The sequence below is a fragment of the Nipponia nippon genome, unplaced genomic scaffold (genome assembly GCF_047370975.1).
Source record: "Nipponia nippon isolate SJK-2023a ecotype South Korea unplaced genomic scaffold, ASM4737097v1 scaffold_8, whole genome shotgun sequence".
Lineage (NCBI taxonomy): Eukaryota > Metazoa > Chordata > Aves > Pelecaniformes > Threskiornithidae > Nipponia > Nipponia nippon.
This window is the reverse complement of record NW_028262402.1, coordinates 7,279,972-7,304,751: the sequence shown is the minus strand read 5'-3', so window position 1 is coordinate 7,304,751 and position 24,780 is coordinate 7,279,972. Positions and strand designations below refer to the sequence as shown.

At 41.3% G+C, this 24,780-nt stretch overlaps 1 protein-coding gene across 3 annotated transcripts in view; it reads right to left on the bottom strand.

Moving 5' to 3' along the window:
• Window positions 1-24,780, bottom strand: part of ACO1 (aconitase 1) — a 37,654-nt gene that overhangs the window by 7,517 nt on the left and 5,357 nt on the right. For all 3 annotated transcript variants that reach the window (XM_087741265.1, XM_087741266.1, XM_087741267.1), the window contains 13 exons: window positions 19,256-19,376; window positions 17,328-17,496; window positions 14,199-14,336; window positions 12,087-12,156; window positions 11,795-11,978; window positions 8,911-9,050; window positions 7,735-7,906; window positions 7,162-7,262; window positions 6,021-6,137; window positions 4,646-4,805; window positions 1,209-1,344; window positions 619-703; window positions 192-348 (listed from right to left, as the gene is read on the bottom strand). In XM_087741265.1, the coding sequence (XP_087597391.1) occupies window positions 192-348; window positions 619-703; window positions 1,209-1,344; window positions 4,646-4,805; window positions 6,021-6,137; window positions 7,162-7,262; window positions 7,735-7,906; window positions 8,911-9,050; window positions 11,795-11,978; window positions 12,087-12,156; window positions 14,199-14,336; window positions 17,328-17,496; window positions 19,256-19,352 (1,726 nt within the window). In that variant the 5' untranslated portion in view covers window positions 19,353-19,376. The remainder of the gene's footprint in view (window positions 1-191; window positions 349-618; window positions 704-1,208; window positions 1,345-4,645; window positions 4,806-6,020; window positions 6,138-7,161; window positions 7,263-7,734; window positions 7,907-8,910; window positions 9,051-11,794; window positions 11,979-12,086; window positions 12,157-14,198; window positions 14,337-17,327; window positions 17,497-19,255; window positions 19,377-24,780) is intronic.

The window sequence follows — 24,780 nt, the reverse complement described above, 5'->3', positions numbered from 1 at the left end:
TCAGGCTTGGCTTTCCCCTTTCTTCATCATACAGACTCCTTGTTGGTCTGTTTCTTAACAATTGCATGCTTTATATCCCAGAGGTACTCAGGCATTTGAAGCATCTCCCTGGGATAACTGTTTCTGAAGAGCTTAATTCCAACCAGTTTAGTTTACAAGCTGTGAAAAGAAGCATCCTGACACTGTCTTACCCAAAGGCTCTTTCTCAAAGTCGATCCGGATAGTCCCTGCAATTGCATAGGCTATTACCAGTGGCGGGGAGGCTAGGTAGTTAGCACGGGTGTTGGGATGGACACGCCCTTCGAAATTCCTGTTGCCAGACAAAACACCCACCGCTACGAGGTCTCCCTGCAAGAGAAAGTTTGAGACAAAGGTAGCTGAGGTGCTTGCAGACTCCACACACCCAGCAGGTCTGCAGCATTGCACCGTGCTGCAACATCAATGACTGGACAGTCACAGAACTGTCTGCTTCCAAACAATCCCAAAGCAATTCCCACAGAAAAGAGAATTTACTTCGCACACAGCTGAGAAGAGTCAGTGCACAGTATAACACAGCTCAGAACAGCACACAACAGAGCACAGCTTACCTAAATAAGCTGCAGAGGAAAAGCCGCATACCTGTGTAATGGCCTCAACAACAGACTCTGGTAGGGGTCCACTATTGCCAATACATGTCATACAGCCATAACCCACCACATCAAACCTAGACAGAGCACAAAAATCATCAGTGAACAAAAAGCTATTTTGGAGCAAAACATTTAACCCCTTAGCAGTTGGCTAGGGTTACTTTCAGAAGATGTACTGCTTTAACAAATGAACTGCTGCTGAAAACAGCATTTTTGAGAATGCTCAGTTTTTATTATTGCAGTGACTGTGCACACAGAATGAAGACCTGGGAAATGTGTTATCTAACAAGATGAAGAACAATATAGTGTCATCTATGCTATTTTAAAACTATTACTCTTGAAAAAGAGTAATTTTCCTGCTTAAGAACATGAATCTTCAAGAAGCTACAGCAGGCAACAGGACTTTTCCCTCGTCGGCACAAAGTTGGCCAGCACAACAGCAATGTGTTAACTCATGCAGGATCATGCTGTAGGGTACGTGCCGTATCTTAAGCTCTACAGAGAAATATTTATTCTATTGCATCTCTTGTTGTCAATGCTTTTAGTTAAGCAGCCATAGAACAGTAAGAAAAGCACTCTTACCCTAGTTGGGAAAGGTAACTCATAACACCACTCTCCCTCAGATAGTAAGTGACAACCCCGCTTCCTGGGGACAGGCTAGTTTTAATGTATGGCTTCACTGTCAAACCAGCTTCAACAGCTTTCTTCGCAAGCAATCCTGAAAAATGCAAAGGATAGTTGCAGTTTTTCCTGGAAGTGGGACAGTTTGGTGGATCAACAGGTTAACAGAAGTACCATTAAATAACTGGAAAACAGAAAATGTTCCCTTTCCCACAATGAAATGGTACAGTCAGCCAACAGCACTAATCCCAGAATAACTAGCTAGAGCTCAAGTGCTCTGTTGAACTGCAGGTCCAGTCTGCAATTTCTGCTCCGCTGGAAAGCTGCTGGAAGTTGCATTCAACAAGATGCACTCACACTAGGGCAGCACATAGACATTCAAAACTCAGATCGTTAAACAAACGATATTCATAAGACAAGTGTCTCACAAAAAAATGCAATGAAGAATTGTTAGCTTCCCACTTAGTGTTCTAGTGACTCAGTGCTGAAATAACTGCGAATATGTGACCTGCCACCCTCAGAAGTAGATGGCTATGAGAGCACCAGCTCTGGCCCTTGTCACAAACAAGCTGTCTCACAATCTACAGCTTGTTCCAGGAGTGCTGTTTTACCACTCATGGATTTGCAACACACATAGAGACGTTTTAGTGGAGCGTATGTGTTACCAGAAACATATTTCTCCTGAATTTCTTCCTTTTAAGTGAACTGTCCATACATAAATGAATGTTCAGAAAAAAAGCCCCCTCCAGCCCTTTCCCAGGATGGACATAAAAGAAGCAGCAGCTATGCAAAGTATGCAAAACTTCACATTCCCATGCCTCATTCTCTCTCTCACACATCCACTTAGATAAGAAAATATACACCAGCTCTGCTTTGATCCAACATGATCTCCAACAGGAAGACATCATCAAATGGGTTTGTTTTTGCCAGCTGTTCGACAGCTCTGTTACACATGACCTGGAGACTTCTACTTCTAAGTGTTGTGTGAGAAGGCCTACACATCAGTGTAGATTTGGAGGCCTAAAGGTAGGTATGTGCATTTAAAAAAGCAGTCCTATTCCTGAAATTGCTGAGGCTCCTTAGCTGCCAGAGGAAGCTCTGGAAACTGGAGCTCTCGGGCACTTCTGAAAAGGTGACCACAAACAAATTATCATTGTAGGACCCAAGAGCCTGACAGCCTGTTTCAAAGTGTTGGTTTCTCTTTTCCTGCCAATACCCATTCAGAAAAGAATGCAAAGTCAAACTCTAAAAACCGGCAAGGAAATGCCAGAACTTAAGTTGCTCTGAGCAACCTTAATCCAACACCTTTGTAAAGTCAGATTAGGCTGTTGGTACAGCACACACTCGCTATCCCCACAGACACGCAGTCCCTGCACATTATTTGGTGCGCAGTATGTACAGAGGTAGTTTGAAACAACTATTTGTATTTTGAATTTCTTTTAGCATGGTTACTTAGTGTGGGAGCACTGTATGTTTTATTTACTTTCATTCAAACCCTGCTCTGAAAGCCAAATTATGTTTCTCATGGGTATCTTGGAGGTTCTCAACACTGTAGTGTACAGTTACCAGAGACTGACAGAATTACTTTTTCCTTCCTTGTCGAGGTCAAAGCATAACTACCGCTGTACAGGAGGGCAGCAAAGGTAAGACTACCCACTAGATCTGAGTGCATACATTGAGATCCATAGGATTACGTTCTTCAGGCTGCTGTGCATTAAGTAGTAGTGAACGCGTTCAAAGTACCAACTTTACTTGTATCTACAGAGCATTCTACACTTCAAACCCATACTGCTATTAAGCCAAGCAGGCTGAAAGATCAGCAGCCTCACTGCCACAGAGAGTTAAAAATGCATGCCATTAGCCTGGGAGCCAACACTTGAGGAAATTATACTCTAAGCAAGTGGCACAACTGAGGGATACATCCACCTAGAACTAAGGGAATAGGACAGAGCAAAGACAGCCTGCCTGGAGAAAACCTACTTATTGATCCTTGGAAGAAAGAAATACAGCTTTATTTCTGTGATCATGATCAGGATGGACCTGAGGAAAGAAGTATGCTGATTTGGCTGTCCTGTCACGGGCAAGTGAATTGGGAGACTTTGTTCAATTCTGCTCCTCTCAAAGGGGTAAGAAATAAAGCAGGTGTCTCCTCTGCTTCCCTTTCCACCTCACATCCTAGTTGAAGGTGGACTTTGTCCCTGCCACTAGGAATTAAAAGACCTTTTGTGCCTGGGAAGGAGGTGAACTGCTGGTACTGTAGAGCACCCAAAGAAAGATGCTAGCCCAAGAATAGGTGACATATATCACATCAACAAACTAAACACAAAGGGATTGTTGTCAGAGGCTGTCCACAAGCCAAGATCTTTTCAGCACCACACAGGAACAAAGGAGACAAGTTACGTGACTTCAACCAGTAAGTAAGCCTCTCTGGTCAAGGGCCCTTGCATTGCCCATTGAACATCCCTTCCAACCTTTGTAGAAAATAAGCCTGCATCCTACAAAGTCTGACAGACTAGGAAGCCCTAATGCAGTGACGATCTTACAGTGACAGATGACATCTATGTATATGTTTGTGGATGAAAGAAAAAAAAAAAAAGTGAACATGTAGCCAAGCACCTGGGAAAGAGGGCTGAACTGGGCTAGTATAGACTGAACCCTTTGAGCTGACTCTCTTCACTCCTATTTTGTTGTCAGCAGCACACATTTGGAATGAGAAATTTTCTACCCAGACTAGCCAGGTTAAAAATGAACAACCTCCTGACCTGAAATTTATCACAACCAACTCAGACTAACTGTTTTATAGTATCTGAACTGTGACAAGCAAGAAAGTGGGGCATACAAAGCCCACCTCTGACCACTTCTTGGATGCAGCTGAGATGTAAATGACAAGGCTCTGAAAGATGGCAATCCCTGGGAATACGATTTTCCTCCTCTACTCACCCCACACATGCCCTCAGACTCTTGCTGTAACAACTCAATACACCTCTAGCTAAGTGTGTGTTTTGTACTCTGCTGCCAAATCAGAGCACCTTCAGACTCAAACCCATAGATGGTTGTTCACTGTCCCTCTTCTTGTGGCTCTGACTTTCAATAGCCTCTTCTCAGCTCTATATAACAGCTTCTGTGCATTTGAACAAGTATCAGAGGTGCTGGTTAATTCAGTTCCAGCTTGCCCTGTAGAGAAGACAGTGCAGGAAAAATACATTTTCTTCAACGCACACTTCTAGCTACTACTTCCAGAATTCCTTCTGCTACCCTTAGGGACTAAGCTCAGTTTTAGCACTCCAAATGACAAAAGCAGCACTGTGCATGTAAAATTACATCAGTGTTGTCTTTGTCTTTAGGAGACACAGCCAGAGACATAGAGAAACTAATGCACATTAAGCAAATAAACTTACCTGCTCCCAACATGACTGAGGGGTTACTGGTGTTTGTACAACTTGTAATGGCAGCAATCACTACTGAACCATGACCAAGCTTGAAGTCACAGCCCTCAAAATGAAATTTGACTACACTGTTGTGTCTCTCTGGGGCAATTTGGAATCCTTTGAATCCTTGCTGTAAGAGGAGAAAGTAAGAATCAAAAGGATGTGGTTAATATAAATATTTTGACTAGAAATTAGCATTGGCTTGGAATTTCACGAATGAGAAGCATCTGTCAGTCACATCCATGCTTGCACTTTTAGGTCTGGTGATGAAGACTTGCATCTCTGGTCACTCAAAGTGGCGGACAAAAGTTATTTTTCTGGCATCTACCCTATTCTCTGTTTTCTGGTAAAAGAGACAGCCTTTGCAGCAAAACGTATTTGTGTTTTCTTCCTACATGAACATATCCTTCTTCAGATTGCTCAGATGCTTCTTGCTCCCATATGCTCCAGATTCCTGACCACATACAGTCTTGTTACACAATCCAGTCCTGAGATTTTAGCTGTAACATGTAAGATTTTTAAGCCATGAATATCAAAGAGCTCAAACTTATACTAAGAGCTGACTTGAGAGGCAAAAGCCTGACAGTTGAAAAAAAAACAAAGAGCAAGAAGGCACTGTTCACACCATGAAAAATTACGCTTAGAGATCTGAAAGCATAAGATCATTTAATGGAGTCTGGAACATGGACCAAAACAAGAATTATTCGGAATTGCTGTCGTTTAAGTTTTCTGATTTACATTACTAGAGTTCTGTACTGCCTTTAAGAAGGGTGGTTACCGTATCAGGTAAGGATTCAAACTGATTTTGGAAATTCAAGTGGCTGGGCATATTAATTCAAATTAAAATCTTGCTCTTCTTTCAATGACCACTTTTGACTGGATGATGTAAACAGAAGTCTTTTTTTTTTTTCTGTCTTTGCCACCAACATGCAGTTCAGACCTGCTGAATAGATTCAGTACTGAATGCAAAACTACACTGTGGAGCTCACGGCATAACCTGCTGGGAAAGCTGAAGAGCTGGGTAGTTAGCAGAGAGCTCAGTGCAGCAGCTACTTGGTTCACTCTACTAACAAAACAACACCCATCGTGGAGAGTTCAGAAATCCCTAGCATATGTCGAAACCACGTTAGGCCTAAGACTGATCTAAAATCAGAAAGAACTACTACTTCAGTAATTTTAAACTACCTATAGTTGATGTCATCTTCTAAACTGCATTCTAACATCCTCATTTGTTTTTCAATAGGCAAACAACACACAAGTTAACCCCTGGAATGTAGTTCCTGAACACTGGACAACTTGTAGAAGCATGCATTAGTTTGTATGCCCAAATATTCCTAGTGCCTACCTTGGCTCCCAGACAAGTCTCAAAGTCCTTCTTCATATCTGACACAGCAACTTTGTCCTGAGGTCTTTTTGGTCCACTGCAGCAAGGCACGACAGTACGGAGATCCAATTCAACAACCTATTCAGTAAGAGGAACAGAGAGCAGTTCAGTACTGCATGACAAGTTTAAGCCAGTTAAACCACTGCTATGCTTACCCTGCTGTTGAAATAAGGTTAAGTCTGCAAGTCCTTATGTTTGTTTGCAGAAATTATCAAAGACATATGAGAAGGGAAATATCAGAAGAAAAGGAACAGTTCTACTTTTAGACCCTGCCAGGCCCCAGGTATGGCTCTTGAAAGTACCCCAGTTATTGAAAACCCAATGTGTGACTAAAGCATCTAAACAATATAATTGATTTTGAGAATTATGTCCTTTCACATGCTAACAGCAGGGTCCTCTTCAGAAAACAATGATGTGAAGAAATCCTGGTACTGGCATAAGCCAAAGCAGACTATTCATCTTCGCCTTGGGGAAAACATTCAGTCTATTATGAGACAGAGATTATCATATTTTCCTATTCCTCACCCATGTTTCAACTTTTTTTTTATAGTGTGCTGCATCCTTCCACATTTAGTAATGTTTTTGAATAATCATGCAAGCCTGAACTAAGTTACAAGATAAATTCTTACTGTAGAGAAAACGAGGAATATTCTTGAGTTTCCTGGATGCTGAGTAAGATCTTGATTTTCTTGCACAGAAAACAGCTCATGTGGCCTGCAGTTACCGCACAGAGCTTCTAAGTGTCGTGATTCACACAGTAAAATAAGTTGCCAAACAGAAGAAGGGTAAAACTGGGACAAGGCTTACACAGACAACATCCACACTATCTTTATACCTGTGTTTGAGTCTGGACGGGACTTCTCAAAACTACATGGATCAAATTGCAGAATCTGCACCAGCTAGAGCTCAACTGAGAGCCAATCTATACCTATGCCCAGCTGACTCATACCACTGGGCCCTAAGTGAAGACAGCTGTGTGGACCAAGCCAAAGGATAAGGAGTCCCTTGCCTATTTCTTAGTTTCTCTGAAAAACAGACAATTGTCACATTAAAATAGGGCAGGGCATAAAGCAAGGAGCCAGAAGAAAGAGTAGTTTCTAACCTGTGTGAAGTCCGGATCCTGAGAGGAGTTCTTGAAATCTCTTAGCATTCCCACAGCCTCAAGATACTTTTTTGTGCACATAACTTTCTCTTTATCACGGCCTAAGGTGAAAGCCAGGCATAGCAAAAACAAAAGCAAAATGCAAATGAAACAGAGGAACTACTACAAGACAGAAAAAGAAAAAATGTGTAACAGACTATTTCACCGTTCACACTGTACATTGCACTGAAAGATCCTTTCAGCACAAATATTAGAGACTCACTAGAAACAAAGCGATTTAGCAGACTTAGTGGCTTTTGCAGAACAAAAACTTAGATTCCTGCTTCTGCATCTGGACAAGCTAGGTTCAGGCAGGGCTAAGCAGGCAGTTAGCTATGAAACTGTCTAAAACTTGGCTCTTCCTAAACATTGACCCTAAGAGCAAGAAACAGCCTGAATAAGCAAGTATGGATAAAAAAAGCACTCAAGCTCAGAAGGCTCCACCTGATTCAACCCCATTGCTGACTACACCATATAGACCTGGAGTCCTTGCTTTCAATTACACCTTTAACTCATGGTCTCTTCTTAACTCACCAGTTTGTATCAGGTACCCAATGCTAATATCATCCACTGGGAAATAGGCAGCTGTTGCTCCATATTCTGGACACATATTGGCAATGGTGGCTCGGTCAGCAATTGACAGCTGGGCTACACCAGGACCAAAAAACTCCACGAATTTACCCACGACTCCAACTTGGCGAAGGTGCTGTTATAAAAATACAGTGCCTGTGTCATTGCTAGGTGTCAAATGACCCGAGTATGTATGTTATGAAATCCAGCTTTTGACTTCAGAGAAGCCTTTTTCGAAGGTTTCTATAGCCATTTGAAACCAGGAAGCTTTGATAAACTAAATCATGAAGACGAGGACACAGAGATGTGAAGTTTCAATAATAAAGTACAACACAGGGATGTATTCCTTCTAAACGTGCTCTTCCTCTCATTTAAACTAGAGTCTATCTTAGAACAACTGTATTTTTCTCAACGTGATGTTCTAAGGAGAGAAGAACTGCGAGGGGTCTGTAGCCAGCAAACCCAGGAAGATGGGAAAACAGGAAGAACCAACTGCACAAGTACATGAATCAAACCGTAAATGACTGAACACACGCAACACCTGGATGAACTCATAAAAACCTGTTGGCTTTCGCCATTTGGAGGTTCTCTCTAGAGACAGCATCCCATGATGAACATGTGTACCAGATTTCCGACCTTCAACAACATTAATGCTGACCCAGTAATACTCTTAATTCAGTCACAATCCACAGAGTGAATAAACATATTATGAACACATAACACGTGAGCCAACATCTGCAGACCAAAGAAATCAGACTGCAGCGCTTACTGTCTGTTTTCAGGTTTTACATTGCCTTAGAAAGTCATGTCATTTCTTTTGAGGCAGTAGAGAATCAAGATCCTTTTGCAAGTACTGTTGTTCCAAAACAGGTCTGCAGGTGAGGATTTGAACAGGCCATGAGATATAAGCTCTCTGTTCTATTTTGTTTGGCTTCTGGGAAACAGATTTGCCTAGCAAATTTGCAGTTGTCCTTGGGCAGCTGATTCCAACCCACACAGAGCGGTAAAGCTTAAAAAAAGGTCCAAAATGACTACATGGAAGCACACACAGGGCTCCTAAGCATGCAGTACAGTGGCTCTGTCCTACAGAACATGCATAGCTTCCAGCAGTAATGGAAAAACAGCAGACGTGTTCATTACCTTGGTAATGGTGAGCACAATGTCAGTGGATGTTACCAGTGGCTGAGGGTTTCCTAGCAGCTTATAGCCAACCACCTCAGGAAGCACCATGCTGATTGGCTGGCCCAACATCACTGCTTCTGCTTCAATGCCACCAACACCTGTACGCAACAAGAATATACAATCCAACTATTCAGAGATAGGAACATTGCAAAAATAAACCCACGAAGTACAATTGACTGATGATTACTCAATTTAAGGTTTGAAAGGGGAGAGAAGGCAGACAGCCAGAGGGCTTAGCCTTCTGCTAAGAGGCACTCCTCATCTTGCTTCAGTTTCTGCAAGGCTGGGCTTTTTAATTTCTTTCCATTTCATACTTTCATCCTTGTTCCTCAGCCATTAGACAGGATATTAGAGTAACTTACTCTGAGGATGCCTGGCTTTTACACTAACAGATGTGGAGTTTTATTTAATGACTTAAACATGCAATGCATAAACAAAGAATGACTGACACGGCATCGAACATGGTGTGCTGTGAGTGAGATGTATGCAGACCATGACTGTTGGTCACCAAACAAAAAGTTATTTTGAAGGAAGGAAAGATTATGACAGTCAAGAGTACAGACTGTTCTAAAGAATACTAACAGAAAAGCTACTTGTTAAGACAGAAATATCTTCCTTACATCTATTAAGTTGAAACAGGGTTTGGGCCTGTACAGGTGGCAACCTTTGTGTAAGCACACCTTCAGTATTAGAGGAATGCAATGCACTACTTCATTTTGCGAATTTAATAAGGTAAAGTATCAAGATGTCATAGCCACATGCAATCTAAAAAACCCATGTTTACTAGCAATTTCGCATTAGGCAGCAGCTTTATAACTTTCTGCCTGTAGAAAGTCCCTTTCATGTTTATCTTCTACTTTCAAATCTCCTTCTACCTTTTGTTTAGCTTAATTAATGCTGAGCTAGAACAAACTGCCTGTAATAGTTGCTTATGTATGCCAAACCACTACTCCTATCCTTTTTCCCACTTAATCTAACAATGGTTCTGAAAAATAATTTCCAATTTATTTTATGCAAAATGATATACCTGTGTTAATTAAAAAGATAATTTTGTGACAGATCCAATCATGTGACTCCTTTCACTAGGTGTTAAATTATTTTTAAACAGTCAAGTATGTCAACATGACTGACGGGCTATCACAGATAGGCATGAAGCAAGTTCAGCACTACCAGCCACTAGCAAGAAATGCTGGATCCAAGAGTGTGTGCTTTGACCACGTATGGTATGGACTATGTCTAGCCATACTTTTCAAATTCTGGAGAAAAATGAGGCTAAGTTTACAGACACACTCTTCCAAGCAGCTGTTGGTGTTGCAACATCATCTAAATGATGGCTCCATGTGTAAGGTTCAACCAAATATAGAATAAAAGAGACACCTCTTATCCCAAAGATGTCATGGTTTTAAATAAAGTGAACTTGTTTATATTTGTATTCCAAGCCAGCAGGAATTCTTCCACCCTTGACAGAAAGTCTTAATCAACCAATATTGCTGCAGTACTATAGGTGGGGTAGAAAAACCACAATGTCCTACTTCCGTCACATATGGTATTCAGAACTTGACAAGTATCTTTGTGAACATCTAGCAAAGATTGTTTACAAACACAATGTCTTCTGTATTTGTACGATATCTATTTCAATAGGGCTTCTATCTTCCTGTGATATGGTGATAAAAAACTCAACTGAAATTTTTGCTACCATGTGTGTGATGATTGCAAATACTTCCATTTCATACCTACTTATTTAGTCAATAATTCAAACACTGCAGTCTGCCACTACAAGCAAAAAAGGAATTATTTGTATTTATTTCTGTAACAAGTATTCTGCAGACTACTGGTATTAGAACATACTTCATAGTGCTTTTTTTCACAATGGCCTCTCTGGCCATATTTAACTCACTCAGATTCAATTTTCAGCATCTCTAATCTGATAGAGCATTTGCAGTACTTTTTGATAAGGCACCACTTTGAAAGTAGCTAAGTGACTAAGGAACAAATGGATGTTCAGTGATGCTTCAACTCCCTTGCCTTCCCAAATGGATAAGATGCTTCCAGAAGACTTATTTAATATTCTCCTTGCCTACTTCCTTGTGATTTTAAATGCAGAGAAGAAAAAAAACCCCAACAACACTTGCACCAGAAATCATCTGTTATCAGAACAGGGAGCTTAGTTACAAAGTCTTAAAGAACTGTAAGAGACCTTATCAGGCTCCTTGAATTTGAGGTGAGTCTGTGTACTGTGTCTAGCTGGCATGGAGAGATAACTTTTCTTTACAGCAGCCCATATAGTGCTGCGTTTTAGATTTGTGACCACACCAGTGTTGATAACACACCAATGTTTTAGCTACTGCTGAGCAGTGCTCATACAGTGTCAAGGTCTTTTCTGTTCCTCACTCTGCCCCTCAGCAAGTAAGCTGGGGTGGGCAGGACACTGGGAGGGGACACAGTCAGGACAGCTGACCCAAATCGACCGAAGAGATGCTCCATGCCACAGAACATCACGCTCAGCATTAAAACTGGGAGGTGGAGGGTGGGAGGAGTTTTTCCAAAGTAGCCATTGCCCAGGGACTGGCTGGGCTTTGGCGTGCTGGTGGGAGGTGGTGACTGATTGTCATTGCATCACTTGCTTTTTTCCCCCGCCCCCCCTTCACTTATTAAACTGTCTTTGTCTGGACCCATGAGTTTTTTCTTGCATTTGCCCTTCGGATTCTTTTCCCCCATCCTGCTGGCAGGAGCAAGTGAGCAGCAGGGTGCAGGCTAACCTGCCAGCCAGGGTCAAGTAATCAGAGTCTGAAACACAGCTTAGTCAGCCAACAGACTATTCACAATATGCTGCTGCACATACCCCAGCCAAGCACTCCCAAGCCGTCTATCATGGTGGTGTGCGAGTCAGTGCCCACCACACTGTCTGGATAGTAGTAGCCGTCCTGATCCATCACCACTCTTGCCAAGTACTCCAAGTTCACTTGGTGGATGATCCCAGAGCCTGGTGGAATAATCCTCATGTTTTTAAAAGCCTGAGAGCCCCACTGAAACAGAAGGAATTGGAGTAAAAAATTTTCAATGCACATGAGCACTGGAAGAACTTTTGTTCATTGCACTTTTCTCCACGCAAATAGGATTAATTCTTTCGGTACCTTTAAGAATTCAAACCTTTCTTTGTTCCTTTCAAATTCCAGGTCCTGATTCTTTTGCAAGCTGTCTGATCTGCAAGTGAAAATAATCAGCTGTCAGAAACAGAAGTATCTACCTGAAATTTATGTCTGGTCAGATATACCCAAAGGTTGGGGGGAAAAAAAAAAAAAAAAAAAAAGAAGAGTTATTAGCTAATGTTAATGCTGATCAATCGCATCTTTTTAATCTCACTGCAGCTGTGAACTGCAGGCAACCAATGAAAAGGATTTAAGAAATCTTAAGAGATAATACCTGAAGTCTGCTTCAAATGTGAGTGCTAATCTGCATATTATATATGTGGCAGGCCTAAAACTTGTAGGTTGGGAAAAACTTCACTACATGTTAGAACAATGTGAAGTTTCCAACACCTAAATCAGAAGCAATCAGCAAAGCAGTAAAGGGAATGGGAATATAACTGCCCTGCAACTTCAGTTAAAAAGAGGTTATCACTGACAATACAGTGCTGCCTGAAGCCTCTGCGTTTCAAAGCAGACAGGGCTAACAAACTTTTCACTTGAATCAGCTGCCTAACTTAGGCCTGAAGAGTTTGAAAGAACTGAAGTGTAGGGCTGGCCAATGTTCTCTCCATATATACATGAGCCTAACAGAAATAAAATAAGGCTGTGAAAAACAGTAATTATTGGCAAAAAATTATCTAAATTAAGCCCCAGATACTATGATAACATAAAATGAATGTTACTAAAATAATACAGAAAAAGAATCATAATAGTTGATTTTGTCCTATGGTAAAGATGAAATCATATCTTGTTCATGAAGAAATACACTGTTTCCCAAAGATCTTAAAAAATGATGTAATGCAAATAAAAAAGAAAAAAGGTTAGGTTTCTAGTTTAATACATTAGTGCTAGAACACCCATTACCTCAGAGATCAGACTTTAGATGATTATTTCTAATTTTGCATCTGTTTCTAACTCTTTAGTGTTATGTTAAGAATAGATACAGCATCTCTAGAAAAAAAGCTAAAGGGAGCTGATTTTCAACAGTTACGTAAGTCAAAATTTTTTGGCCCTTTTTCTCCCCTGCCAACTATGAAATGGCATCAGTGAGAATTTGTATCCTTACTAGTCTACAGTTAAAAAAAAGAGTAGGAAAGAAGTTATATTTGAAAACTGTCTGGCAACATTCTTCTATGAAGCAAGCTTCACAATACGTTTCTGCTCAGAAGTTCAGTATTTTTGTTCCAAAGAAGCTTCTAAATATTGGCACTGAGAAAGTGCTCTTTATGTTCTTTAATTTCTGCCTTCTAGGAATTTTCTTCTTTGCAATGCTGTAACTTCAGTGAGCCACTTCAAAACTATCTCCTATAGAGGACAATAAATACACAGAGTATTTTAGCAGGCAAGGTAACCTCAGACCACAAAACTTCAGGAGTTTGGAAGATGGGAGGAAACCACTGAGAAATATGTAATTGCGGGATCTGTTTGGAAGGGTAGTTCAGCAGGCCCATGTTTAGATACCATGGAGGGCAGAAGGACCTCCATGCAGAGGTCTTGTATTTCATTGTGGATCTAGTGAGTGCTTGTCTCTTTCTAGCATGCTGAAAGGACTGAATAGCATTATGTTTTTTTCCTGTATTTACAGGGGCCATATTAATCAGTGTCTTGTGCTCTTCTGTGTGGAGGCACTGAACTAGCAAACAGTTCCTCAGGGCTGGGCTAGGGCAGCTCAGGTCTATTCTTATATAAATAAGGAAGAAAGGAGACATTCTCGCTTGTCCTTTCCAAAAAGCCCTACGGGGTCAAAAAAGTGCATGTGGAAAAAAGCTATTTCTGAGCAACTAATAATAATGCAGTATTCTATGGAAAATTATGATCACCACAGGTCTGGACCGAGCCTGTTTCTATTAACATTTAGTCCAGACTTGTGCTACTGATAGATGCACCACAGAAAAAACAAAATTCCCTCAACTAATTCACAGCAACTGATACAACAGTCTAACTTAAACACTTCTTAGAGTGTAGGATGTTATAGTCCAAATGCTAAGAATATCACCAATGGAACTACCTTTATTACCAACTTCCTTACTACCATTAAGAGTTATTTTGTATCCTTACCGCCTGTTAAAATCAACCTGGATGGAGTGATCTATCACTAGATCAGCAGGACAGATAGGATTGATTTTTTCAGGGTCCCCACCAAGTTTTTTCACAGCATCACGCATTGCAGCAAAGTCAACCACAGCAGGTACCCCACTAAAACATAAGAGAAATAGGCAAGGTGAAACAATTTGGAAAAGAAAAAAAACAACAAACAACGAAACAAACACAACCGAGATCCTGAGGTGCAGAACAAGACACCTACTGTCCTACAGAAGGCAAACCACAGCCTTACCCTGAGTCTTGGGATCGCTGCTCTATGGCAGAGACAGTACCCTTGGAAAGACAAAGTCAGAGGAGCAGAAGGGACAGAACTGTATCTATATCCTGAGCATCCTAAGAATGAAAGGCTAAAACCAAAATTCATCAAGTAACAGAAGCAGCTTAACATGCTTGGCTGGGAATCTGGAAATTTAGTCCTAGTCAGCATTCCTTTGGGACCTTGAACTGGTTTCTCTTCTTTTGCTCTGTTCCTCTCTCTCCTCCCCAGTCTGTTTCAAAAAGAAGGGGGGAGGGGGAAAATGACAATGTCCTTTCTTTGATTCTTTGCTATGCTTATTTAGCTGATTTTAAGGTAAGGGTCATATCTTCCAAGTTTTGCAAAGCACAGGAGAATCTTTGCCATAAATAGGGCTGTTTGGTACTTCCCACACTTCAAATGAAACTGGCAGAGCAGGACATCAGATTTCTTAAGTTATGAAGGACATGACTGAAAAATACCTTCGCAGAATAACGGTCTTTTCAGCAGTGGATTTAACTGCCCTGGCAGATCACTGGACAAACACGAAAGACAGGAATAAGGTGTACCATTCATCTTTACTAAAAATTCTTGTACTTACTACTGACGAAAGACCTGATATCGCAAACGACATTCAAGCTGCGGGCCAACATTCACACTTCTGCCTTCTCACGTATCTTGTGACAATCCTGCAAGCCCTTGAACTCCAAGTGACTCGGAAAAAAGTTAACAGGCCTTTTTCTCTATGTTTGTACGTCTCATTCATCCAAAACAATTTTTAAATCCCTAAATTAAGCCTTCCTTCCTAAGTGAGGTACGTAAACTATACAGAGGGTCAAAAGTAATGAATGTGAGAGTCTTTTGTCCATCCTCCACTTCCAACCCAAGTTCAGTCATAAGCAAACAAGGAGTAGTAACCAGAAGTTCGGCACGTCAACACCCGTCTTACCTGTCAGATCATACATGTTTCCACATTTACTTTAACAAAGTTTCTGGTGCTTCTTAGCACATACATTCTCAGCTTCCACAGAGGTATGTACTACCATGGCATTTTTCAGTCAGTTTGGGAAACCCTCTTGCATACCAGCCTATCTGATTTTGCTGGCTGCTGAGACAAAGAGAGCTGTCTGTGGTGTGCTCGGAAGGATCTGGCAGCATTCAGAAACCCACTGAGAACACCATGTTTCTACAAGAGGAGCCCAAAGCAGTGAGAGTTCATGTTTTCAACTATGATTATAAGGAAGCTATTACAATTTTTAAATATATCAGAAACAATGCAAGAAGAAGAGAAAAGGCTTTGTAATTCCCATAGAATTTTACTTTGAAAATCCTGAGTGTTTACAAAAACAAACAGAAAAAAGGGTCCACGTTATCTAACCTTGACACGATTAACTGATGTTGTTCAGCAGTTTGAATCAGTTTGTTACCCCAGTATACGCATATTCTAAGGAAAACAGCAAATGCTATGTTATGCTACCTAGGTGGGTTTGGAGGAGGGCAGGGTCGGGAGGATGGCAGCAGCAGAGTTATTTTGCCAGCTTCCAAACGTTACACAATTGAAAAGGAACAGACACAACATCCATCTACAGTCTTAGAAGAACTCGAGATAATTACAGAATGATCAGATCTAGGAAATACAACAATTCTAATCCAGGACATGTAAATGTAATTGTTGTGTGCCTTCTGGAAAGTTGCCAAAGCTGCCTTTTCCAAAAGATCCCACTCAGGAGCCCGTTCAAGAGCTCGTTTTTCATGAATGCAGCCGCTCTGCAGACTTACAGGCAAATTTTTAAAACTCAGCAGGAGAGTAGGGGGCAAGAAAGAAGTGCAGTAACAAAGGGAACAACGTTTGCTTCAAAGTTTGGCTTCCTCTGTGCTCCAGCTTTTAAAAATCTTAACAACAGACAGTGGGTAAAAAATAGGCAGGAACTCAGCACATTTTTCAATTGAGGCTTTGCCAATTTTTCCTAATGTCTTTAGGAGTTGAGCTCTACTGGGTCTCTAGCACCTGGCCAACCATTGGGAAAATGCAAACCATAAGTTATGAGAGCTAAGATACTTCACTGTAAGTATAAAGAAATAAAATCAACTGACAGCTTTGCAGCATGGGGCTTACCACAGATAAATTAAACTCTCTTACAAAGGCAGAGGACAAAGGTACAAAGGACAGCGGACTTGCAAGTCAAATGCTGTATTAAAAACAGTTAGAAGCTACTGTTCCACCTGAAAATTGACTTTCCACATCTACCAGGGACTATTACATGCTGACACATGGGGACTAACCACACCGCAGTAACAAGGCTCAGTTGTCAGAGTCCATTAGGTAGGAATCTCAACTCGCATTTCTTGGAAAAAGTAGACATTCATTTTTTCAATAGCACAGAAGTCTTTAAAAATACATTTGGAATAATATTGACTCAGAAGAGAAAATAATGATGTGGGTTTTAAATGAGAATTGAAAAGGGTAGAAAATTGAAAGCAAGAGCCCTTGGCAGGCGGGGAAGAGAGAGAGAGACACACACCCCCCCCAACCAACAACAACAAAACCTCTAAACTCTGCATTCCCTCATTTGGATGCAATTTATCCATCCCATTTTCTTCCCTTCTATTTTGAAGAGTTTCATAAAGATATTTATTTCTCCATCCCAGAAGCACTTCACTTAATGCTTTTATCATGAATGTTTGCCTCTCCAAGTGTTGTCTGTAGCATGACATCCAGGAAAGCTGAAAAAGGTCTTTCCAAACATTTCACTGCTATTTTTTCCCTCAGCTCACCCCTCCACCCCAAGCTGAGCACAGCTGCACTTTCAAGAGCCCCCCTTCCTAGCTTTGGAGAGCATCACACTCACGTGAAGTCTTGCAGAATAACTCTTGCAGGCTTAAACGGCACTTCAACATTCTTGTGTTGCACCACTTTCCAATTGAGAATATTCTCAACATCTCCCTTCTTCACTAGGAACTCATCACAGTTACGGATTGCTGCTTCCAAGAGGACTCGAATAGAAAACGGCAGGCGTGCTGCATGGGTACGAGGCAAGAAACAAATTCAGTTTTTACCTTAGGGCATATGTCAGCAAGTGCAGTGTTCTACACCTGGAGCAGATGGGTCCTCGAGTGCTGTCCTGGTATTCTCACAAGGCTTTATCCCAAATTATCATTCACCCTTTTCTAGCTTCCAGCTTTGTCAGGAGGTCAGTGCTAACTGACCTGTTCCACTCAGTTCTTTGAGCAGATGTATTATCTCAGTCCCTGTGAGACAATAGACATCTTTGCTGAAAGGACTCTCTTCCACAGGTCTTCCATCCTCCACAGCAGTACTACTCTGAAAACACGCTGTGCTCACCTTGTTTCTCTGCAGTTTCCTCTCACTCTAGCCACTGAACAGTGTCATATAAATCCACTAGAAAAAGAAAATTTTCTGTCTGACGTGTTGGAAAGTATACCTTTAGTGACCTAAGGAGTCTCTTCTTCTCCAGACATGGAGAATGAAACTGAACGGCATTAAGACTGTGCATCTGCTAATCTTCTTTTACTTCAAGATAGAAATACTTATAGAAGATGACACAAAATATTATTAGAGCAGTCCTGACAGCTTTACTACAAGCAATGGGTGTGAAGAAAAAAAAAAAAAAAAGTTTCTCTGTCCTTCCTCCCCTGGTCCACTGTCATAATAGCTGTTTGATTTCCTCTCAGAACATTTACATTCAAAAATCTCTTGACAAGTTTGTCCCAACTTTCTACACAGGGCCCCCAAGACACAAAAGTCACTTAATCACAGGGAGACCTCATTACTGCTATCATAAAAAAACCCCAACTATTATTCAAGACACAGTCATTCAGAGTCATCTGGGGTTTTTAGTTGTTTGGGGTTTTTTCGTTGTTGTTTTTTGGCTTTTTTAAAATCTCCTCCCCCCCCCACCCCTGCGCCCCATCCTTCTGTTGCTAAATTATTCCATTTTTCTGCTGGATAGTGAGAATTGCATCCTTTTTGCTTTAAAGAATCTGGAGTTTATCACTCTTGGAATCGAGTAATGGATCAACTGGTAATACCATACATCTATTTGTCTGTTTCTTAAGACTCATCTCTGCTTTTCACACACCAAGTCTGACATTAATTGATTTCTCATTTACACACTATCTAAGCCTGCAATGGATATGCGTTGCTGATGTTCAGAGAAAACATTCCTCCTCTTGCTTCCTGAATTCTCCTTAATCACCTGTTTCCTTTTTGAAAGAGGAAAAATACCCAACACGGAGAGCTCTAAGCTACAGATATGAGTTTTCTAAGTAAGTGGCATGGATTGTAAGATTTTTACCAGTGCCACACAGAAGATGCCTAAGTACATCCAGGAGGTGTCAGAGGAACTAAAGAAAAAGCCTCCTCAGCAAGAATTTTCTAGCAACTACTCTTTCTAAAGCTGAACAATCTTTCTGGAAGATTCAGTCCTATCAGCGTTAGGCCCTTTCCAGCCTTTCACAGTAGCATAGCAGTATATGAGAAAACTTGTGCTCTTAGTTTTACCTAGTCCTCCTCATCCACTCAAGAAAAACAAGACTGCTGTGTGCACAGCATGTTGAGAAAATAATACTGTGATCTTCCCAGTATTTCTGTAGTTCTAAATTTCCAGAATTAAATTTTGCTAGAATTTTGTTTTCAAGAACTATCTTTTGAATTCTTAGTTCTCTCCAGAGACCAAATATCATCCAATGTTGCAATGTCTCTTCAGGTTCTGTTCACCAGTGTTAATGAAATGCTTTCCTTATGTTGTCAACATACCGTATCTCACATCTTCCAATTTGCTCAGATTAAAGAACTTCTTCAGAGGCTGTTTAGGGTCAAGTGGCTCCACAATCCGTACAAAAGGGTTGCTCATGGTTATTCAAGACCTTTAGTATCCCTAAAACACAAAACAAAAATCAAAGCTATTTTCACGACATCGTCCTGCATACAAAGTACATGTCCCACAGTCCCACAATGTATCTGCCCCACATACAAGGTCTGTAGCAGACAAAAAGGTACTGCGCAGTCTGTGTTAGTCACGCCCTTTCCCCTACAAATCTACTTGTAACGCGTCCTCAGAGATAAAAGGTCTGCAGGAAAATCAGAGCATTGCGAAAAACACGGATACACCACATGGTTTACAAAGGACGTTCAATGTCTGCACTAGTCTCTTCTTTATGCTGCTTCTAGACAGCCCTTCATGCCTCTGTGATCCACGAACCACCACAAAAACGTGGTCCCATTTCTTAAGTAGGTGCCACTGGTCTCAAGCTAAACAGACAGGCATTTGCATCCAAAATCAAAAACAATTCAACAACCAGAAAACACGATAGTTTTACTTGAGCCAGAACATATGACAGACTAAGATTACAAACCCTGACACAAGGAACCCTCCCGATTTCAGAAAGATCTGTTAGGGTCGCCACCAAAAAAAACACCAAACCTAAAGCAGACTCTATTGTAAACATCATTTTAGTTTGAGATCTTTTCTTTTTTGTGGCTATCCTAATGGTTTACTGGATAGAGTATGCCATTAGACCTAGGACTTTTCAGGTTCACTTATACAAGTTACCCTGAGATATTGCCAATATCAAGGCCAACTAGCACAGAGGGGCCTGAATTCACTCTAGAAACATCTCTCAGTGCCCAGAAAAGATTAACTGCATGCAAACTGCCTAAAGGAACAGTTCCTAGGACAATCTTAAGACCTGAACTCTGCCCAGGGCTCTTTTGGGAGCACTGGCTTAGGCCAACCCATGCCAAGGAGCAAGCTAACGGTTTAACAGTAAGGACAATTCTCTTCCAGTGCCTGGCAACATTCCCAGTCACGATTAAAATTTCTTTAGAAGAGAGATAATCACAGGCCTGATTTCCAGATCTGTTGTTGTTTTCCCACAGCACTGTTCCTGTCTTCATTCAAGTAGCATTACCTTCCCTTGCCCCGGCTTTTCAAACAAACAAACAAACAAACAAACAAAAAATCAACAAGGTGTGAGATGCACATCCTTTGACAGGCCTTGGAGACTGACTGGTGCCAACGGATGCAAAAAGTCCAGTATTTGGTAAAAACAGTTAACGCAAAGCCAGAGAGTGAATTAATTTATCTCACCTGTCAGTCTCACTGACTGTTCAGGGAATACTATTACATAGAATACATTTATAGGGGATTTTAAAAGTATTCCAGCACAAATCACATTTCACATATTTTGAAGACAACAACAAAGCTCGAGGTTAGATTGAGATGGAGAGATAGCGGAAATGGTGACAAAGGAATGTCCAGGGTGTAAAGCAGCAAGATACTGTAAAAGAAAGAAAAATGTCCAGAATTCTGTCAAACAAAGCAATGGAAGTTTCTAGCACCACCACCCCCCAAACATATCACCTCTCACATTCCTATCTACAAGTCCTTTTCTGAGATTCCTCTTCCCAGCTTTGCAGATACCCATCCTGCACACAAGCCCATCAAGTTTTAGGTGTCATCTTCTTTAAACAGCATGAACTACTCAGCTATTCCTCTCCTAAGCAAACTCTGTGCTTCTACGATTGAGCATGATCAAAATAAACTGCTTCCTTCCTCTCGTTGCCAGCTATGCTCCTGTTGAGCTTTATTTTCTGCCTTCCCAGCTGAGAACTTTATTTTATGCATATCCACTTCTCACGGGAAAGTCTAAGGGTAGCTGAAGACAGAAAACACTGGGATATCCCCTGACAGATAAAGCAGGAGATACTTTGATATGATCATAATGAGTCCACTGCACTCAGTTCACATATTCTCATCTAAGTATAAATTGCAGCTGTAACATTTCCCATCCAAGTCAGTGTCTTGGCAAACCACAGCAGCAATTCAAGATGCTATGAGACGTACTTGTTACCATTTCTTTGTCAGACATCACCCTCTTCCCTGAACACTGCTTTTTTAGTTCACAGTATGAGATACCTCAGTACAAACCTGGTTTCATCAGTGTGTTGCACAAACATGCCGAACTGTGGGGTGATCAAGGCCTAAACACATGTTCTTTTCACCTGTCGGGTCACGCTGATCTGAACAACTGTTACAACCTTGTAAGCCATTCAGAAATCCCCGCAAAGAAGTAAAGTATCTAGAAAAAATACCAACTTGCAGCATTGCTGTAGCAAATTTCACAGAGCCGGAGAAGCCTCAGTCATACCAACTACTATTTCCAGACAGTAAACTATAAACCAAGTGGCCGCAGCACAGAGCTCAAGCTAGCGATCTGCCAAAAAGATCCCAGGGAGCAACACTCTGCGGACTGAGTACACCAACATTTTTTAAGTAATCCCTGCGATAGATACAGATTAACTTGTGATTGCAGCACAGAATATTTATTCACATTGTGCAGGCACCGAAATGTAAACATGCAAACAGGCTAGCACGCAGGGGAGCCGACATCTGCCTGCCTGGGATTGGCGCAGCGCGCGGGGTCAGACGCAGTGACCGTGGCCCGTGCATCACGACCGCGGTAACAGCTGATCACACGTACCAAAGAAGCACTTGATCTTCTGCCTAACAACCTCAAAGCCGTCTGCGTGGACGTCACATCTGAAACGGGATTCCACGTAGTAACCCTCAGGAAGTACAGATTAAGAGGTTTCTAATGGTAACAGCCACCAGCCACCCACACAAGCCATGCTCATCCTGGCCTTGGAAAACGGCCCAAGCTATTCCCCTTCTCCAATTATCCAGACACACGTTCTTTAGTGCTTGTGCAATTCTGGACCCAGCCCTAAGAGTCCAGGGGTTTCAGTTGACTGAAATCTATGACAATGGTTCATCTGGGGAGTTAAAAAAAAAAAGGGGGGGGGAGCAAAATCTCTTTTAGCCCTTCCTGCGCCTACTAATGCAACTCTGTGAACACTGATAATTCAGCTCACACTAATGCTGATCATCTTTAAATCTATACTCCCTAACTATCAATATTGTTTTCCACTCACCTTGTTACATCAGTGCAGCTCCTTAGCACCAAGCTCCATCTCATATCAGAGTATGCCTTGAACTCGCCCACAGACTACACATCAGCTCCATCACAGAAAGTCTGATTTCTGGCTTTTCTCTTTCCCAGAGAAGCAGAAGTGCAGAAAGATACTAACCATGAGGGGCAAATTTATTTGGACGAGGTCGTAACTTTCCAAATATAAAAAAAGGAAGCTGTTTTTTGTTCATGAAACATTTGCCCTTCAGAGCAGAGAGTGAGCCCTTGGCTGTGACAGCTGTTCCGTGCTGTCTGTATCCCTAGATATGACACAGGAGGGTTCAAATTTCTCTGGCAACACAAGTTTTACATTACGATAATCAAACAAGGCCTTTGCACTAGCAAAATCTGCATATAGCAACATTCCTCACTTCATCTGTATTGAGTGGATCAGTGAACTCAGCTTTTACCATGAGAGCTCAGATGTTTACTAGCAACAAAAGATCAGTGCAAAAATGCCTACTGGCTGTACTGTGCGTGTGGATCTCTGTGGCAGCCTGAAGACCACACCATTTGATGATCATTACGTAGGAAATATGCACAAGGGGACAGAAGCAAAAAGGTGCCTGTACCCTCCTCTTTCCCTCCTCGTCTTCTCTTAAAATTCCATCAACTAAATCAAATACACTCATGCAGACCTCCACAAAAAGGACTAAAGTATGTAACTTAAAATAACCTTTTTTTTTTTTTAAAAGAAAAGAACATTCCCAGGAGATTTAAACATATGTTGCATGTGTTGATCTCAAATCTTAAGTTGATGTAACTTTTCTGAGTATCCAACATAAACACAGTACTAGTCATATCACAACACCTTCTATTGGAAAAGGACTCAGTTTGGTAATTAAGGCATTATTTAAAGCATGTTCTTGACTGACTGTGGGTCCTGGACTCTACTTCAGACCTCTGTAAAAGCAGCAGTGTGACTTGGAACAATTTCAACAAGCTGAAATTTTACTGAAGTTAATGGAATTGAGAAAGCATCCTGATATATCCTATAGTTTTGCACTTGCAGAAATTCTTCCTGCAGACCACAGAGAGGGAAAAGGTGTGCTGTTTAGCTTCCCACTATACCTAAGAGAGAACGTGAAGACAACAGAGCGGTTCTAGATATCACTTTAACACATTATTCTACTCTCTTTAGAGCTGCCAGAGAGCCTGAAGGTGAAAATGGATACAGCTAATCAGGCTAAAAGCAACGATCTCTTTCACACCACTAAAAAAAATTATTTTTTTAAAACATAACTGCTCTTATCTTCATTTGTTGTACCAGATCAATACCAGCAACAACATTGTTTTAGGTTTTTTAGGCATGCCAGGGGAGCCCACTCATCTCTCACTAGCCAGAATAAGAGAAAACTTTAGCACATGGAGTACTTTTCTGCTTAAATACACGCTGACAGTAAATCATGCTCTTTCTGTAGTACATGACATGAGGGTTGACAAAAGACTCCTGATTAGTAATAATCACATTTATTACAGAAGTGCCTGACGACAAACCAAAGGGACAGATTTATTTTGTTTGACCTGCAAAAAAGAAAAAAAAGAAAAAAAGCCTCTGGATGAGACAACTTCTGTCTAAGCTTCAGGCCATAAAGTAGGAACAGAAGAGGCACAGTCATTCAGCATTTTAGTACAGACATATTAATCTCACTCAGCGAAAGAGAACATGTTTCCACCACTGCCTTTTTTATTCCATCTTTGGTTTCTTAGTTGTTGACTATGCAAGGGTGCCTAGGTTATTAACAGGAAGAGATCATTTTAAGCATCTATTCATAAAGCTAAACACCTAATAACTTGACTAAAACAGATTTCAAGTAATAAAAGCTCTTTTTCCTGGAGAGAGGGTAAATTCTCGGCCAGCACTGGGAAGCACACACTCAGCAAAGGAGCAGTTTAATTTGAACACTCCAGCAGACGCTAGAAATGCTAGAAAAGGCTACAGTCAGCCAAAGTAAAGATGGTATTTTATCAGCCATCAAGAAAAGGGAGAAGGCTCAGACTTGTCGGTACTTGCAGGAAATCTGTGAAGAAACTTGCAGCTGAAAACTGGCAAAAGGAGAGGTGAGCTGGCAGGACTGCTATGATAAAAGCCCTTGCCTGGTGACAAGTCAGAGGACATAGGGAACACTCATGGCCTTGCTTGGAAAATACAGCATTTTCCACCCACGTTGAATCTGATCTTACCACCTTCCGTTGCGATTATCATTCCTTCTCCTACTCCTCCAAGTTATTTCCCCTAGTTTTGTCCACTCAACCGACTGGCATTGTGTGCGTAGGTATGCGTGTGTATCTGTACTTAGCTAAGTATGT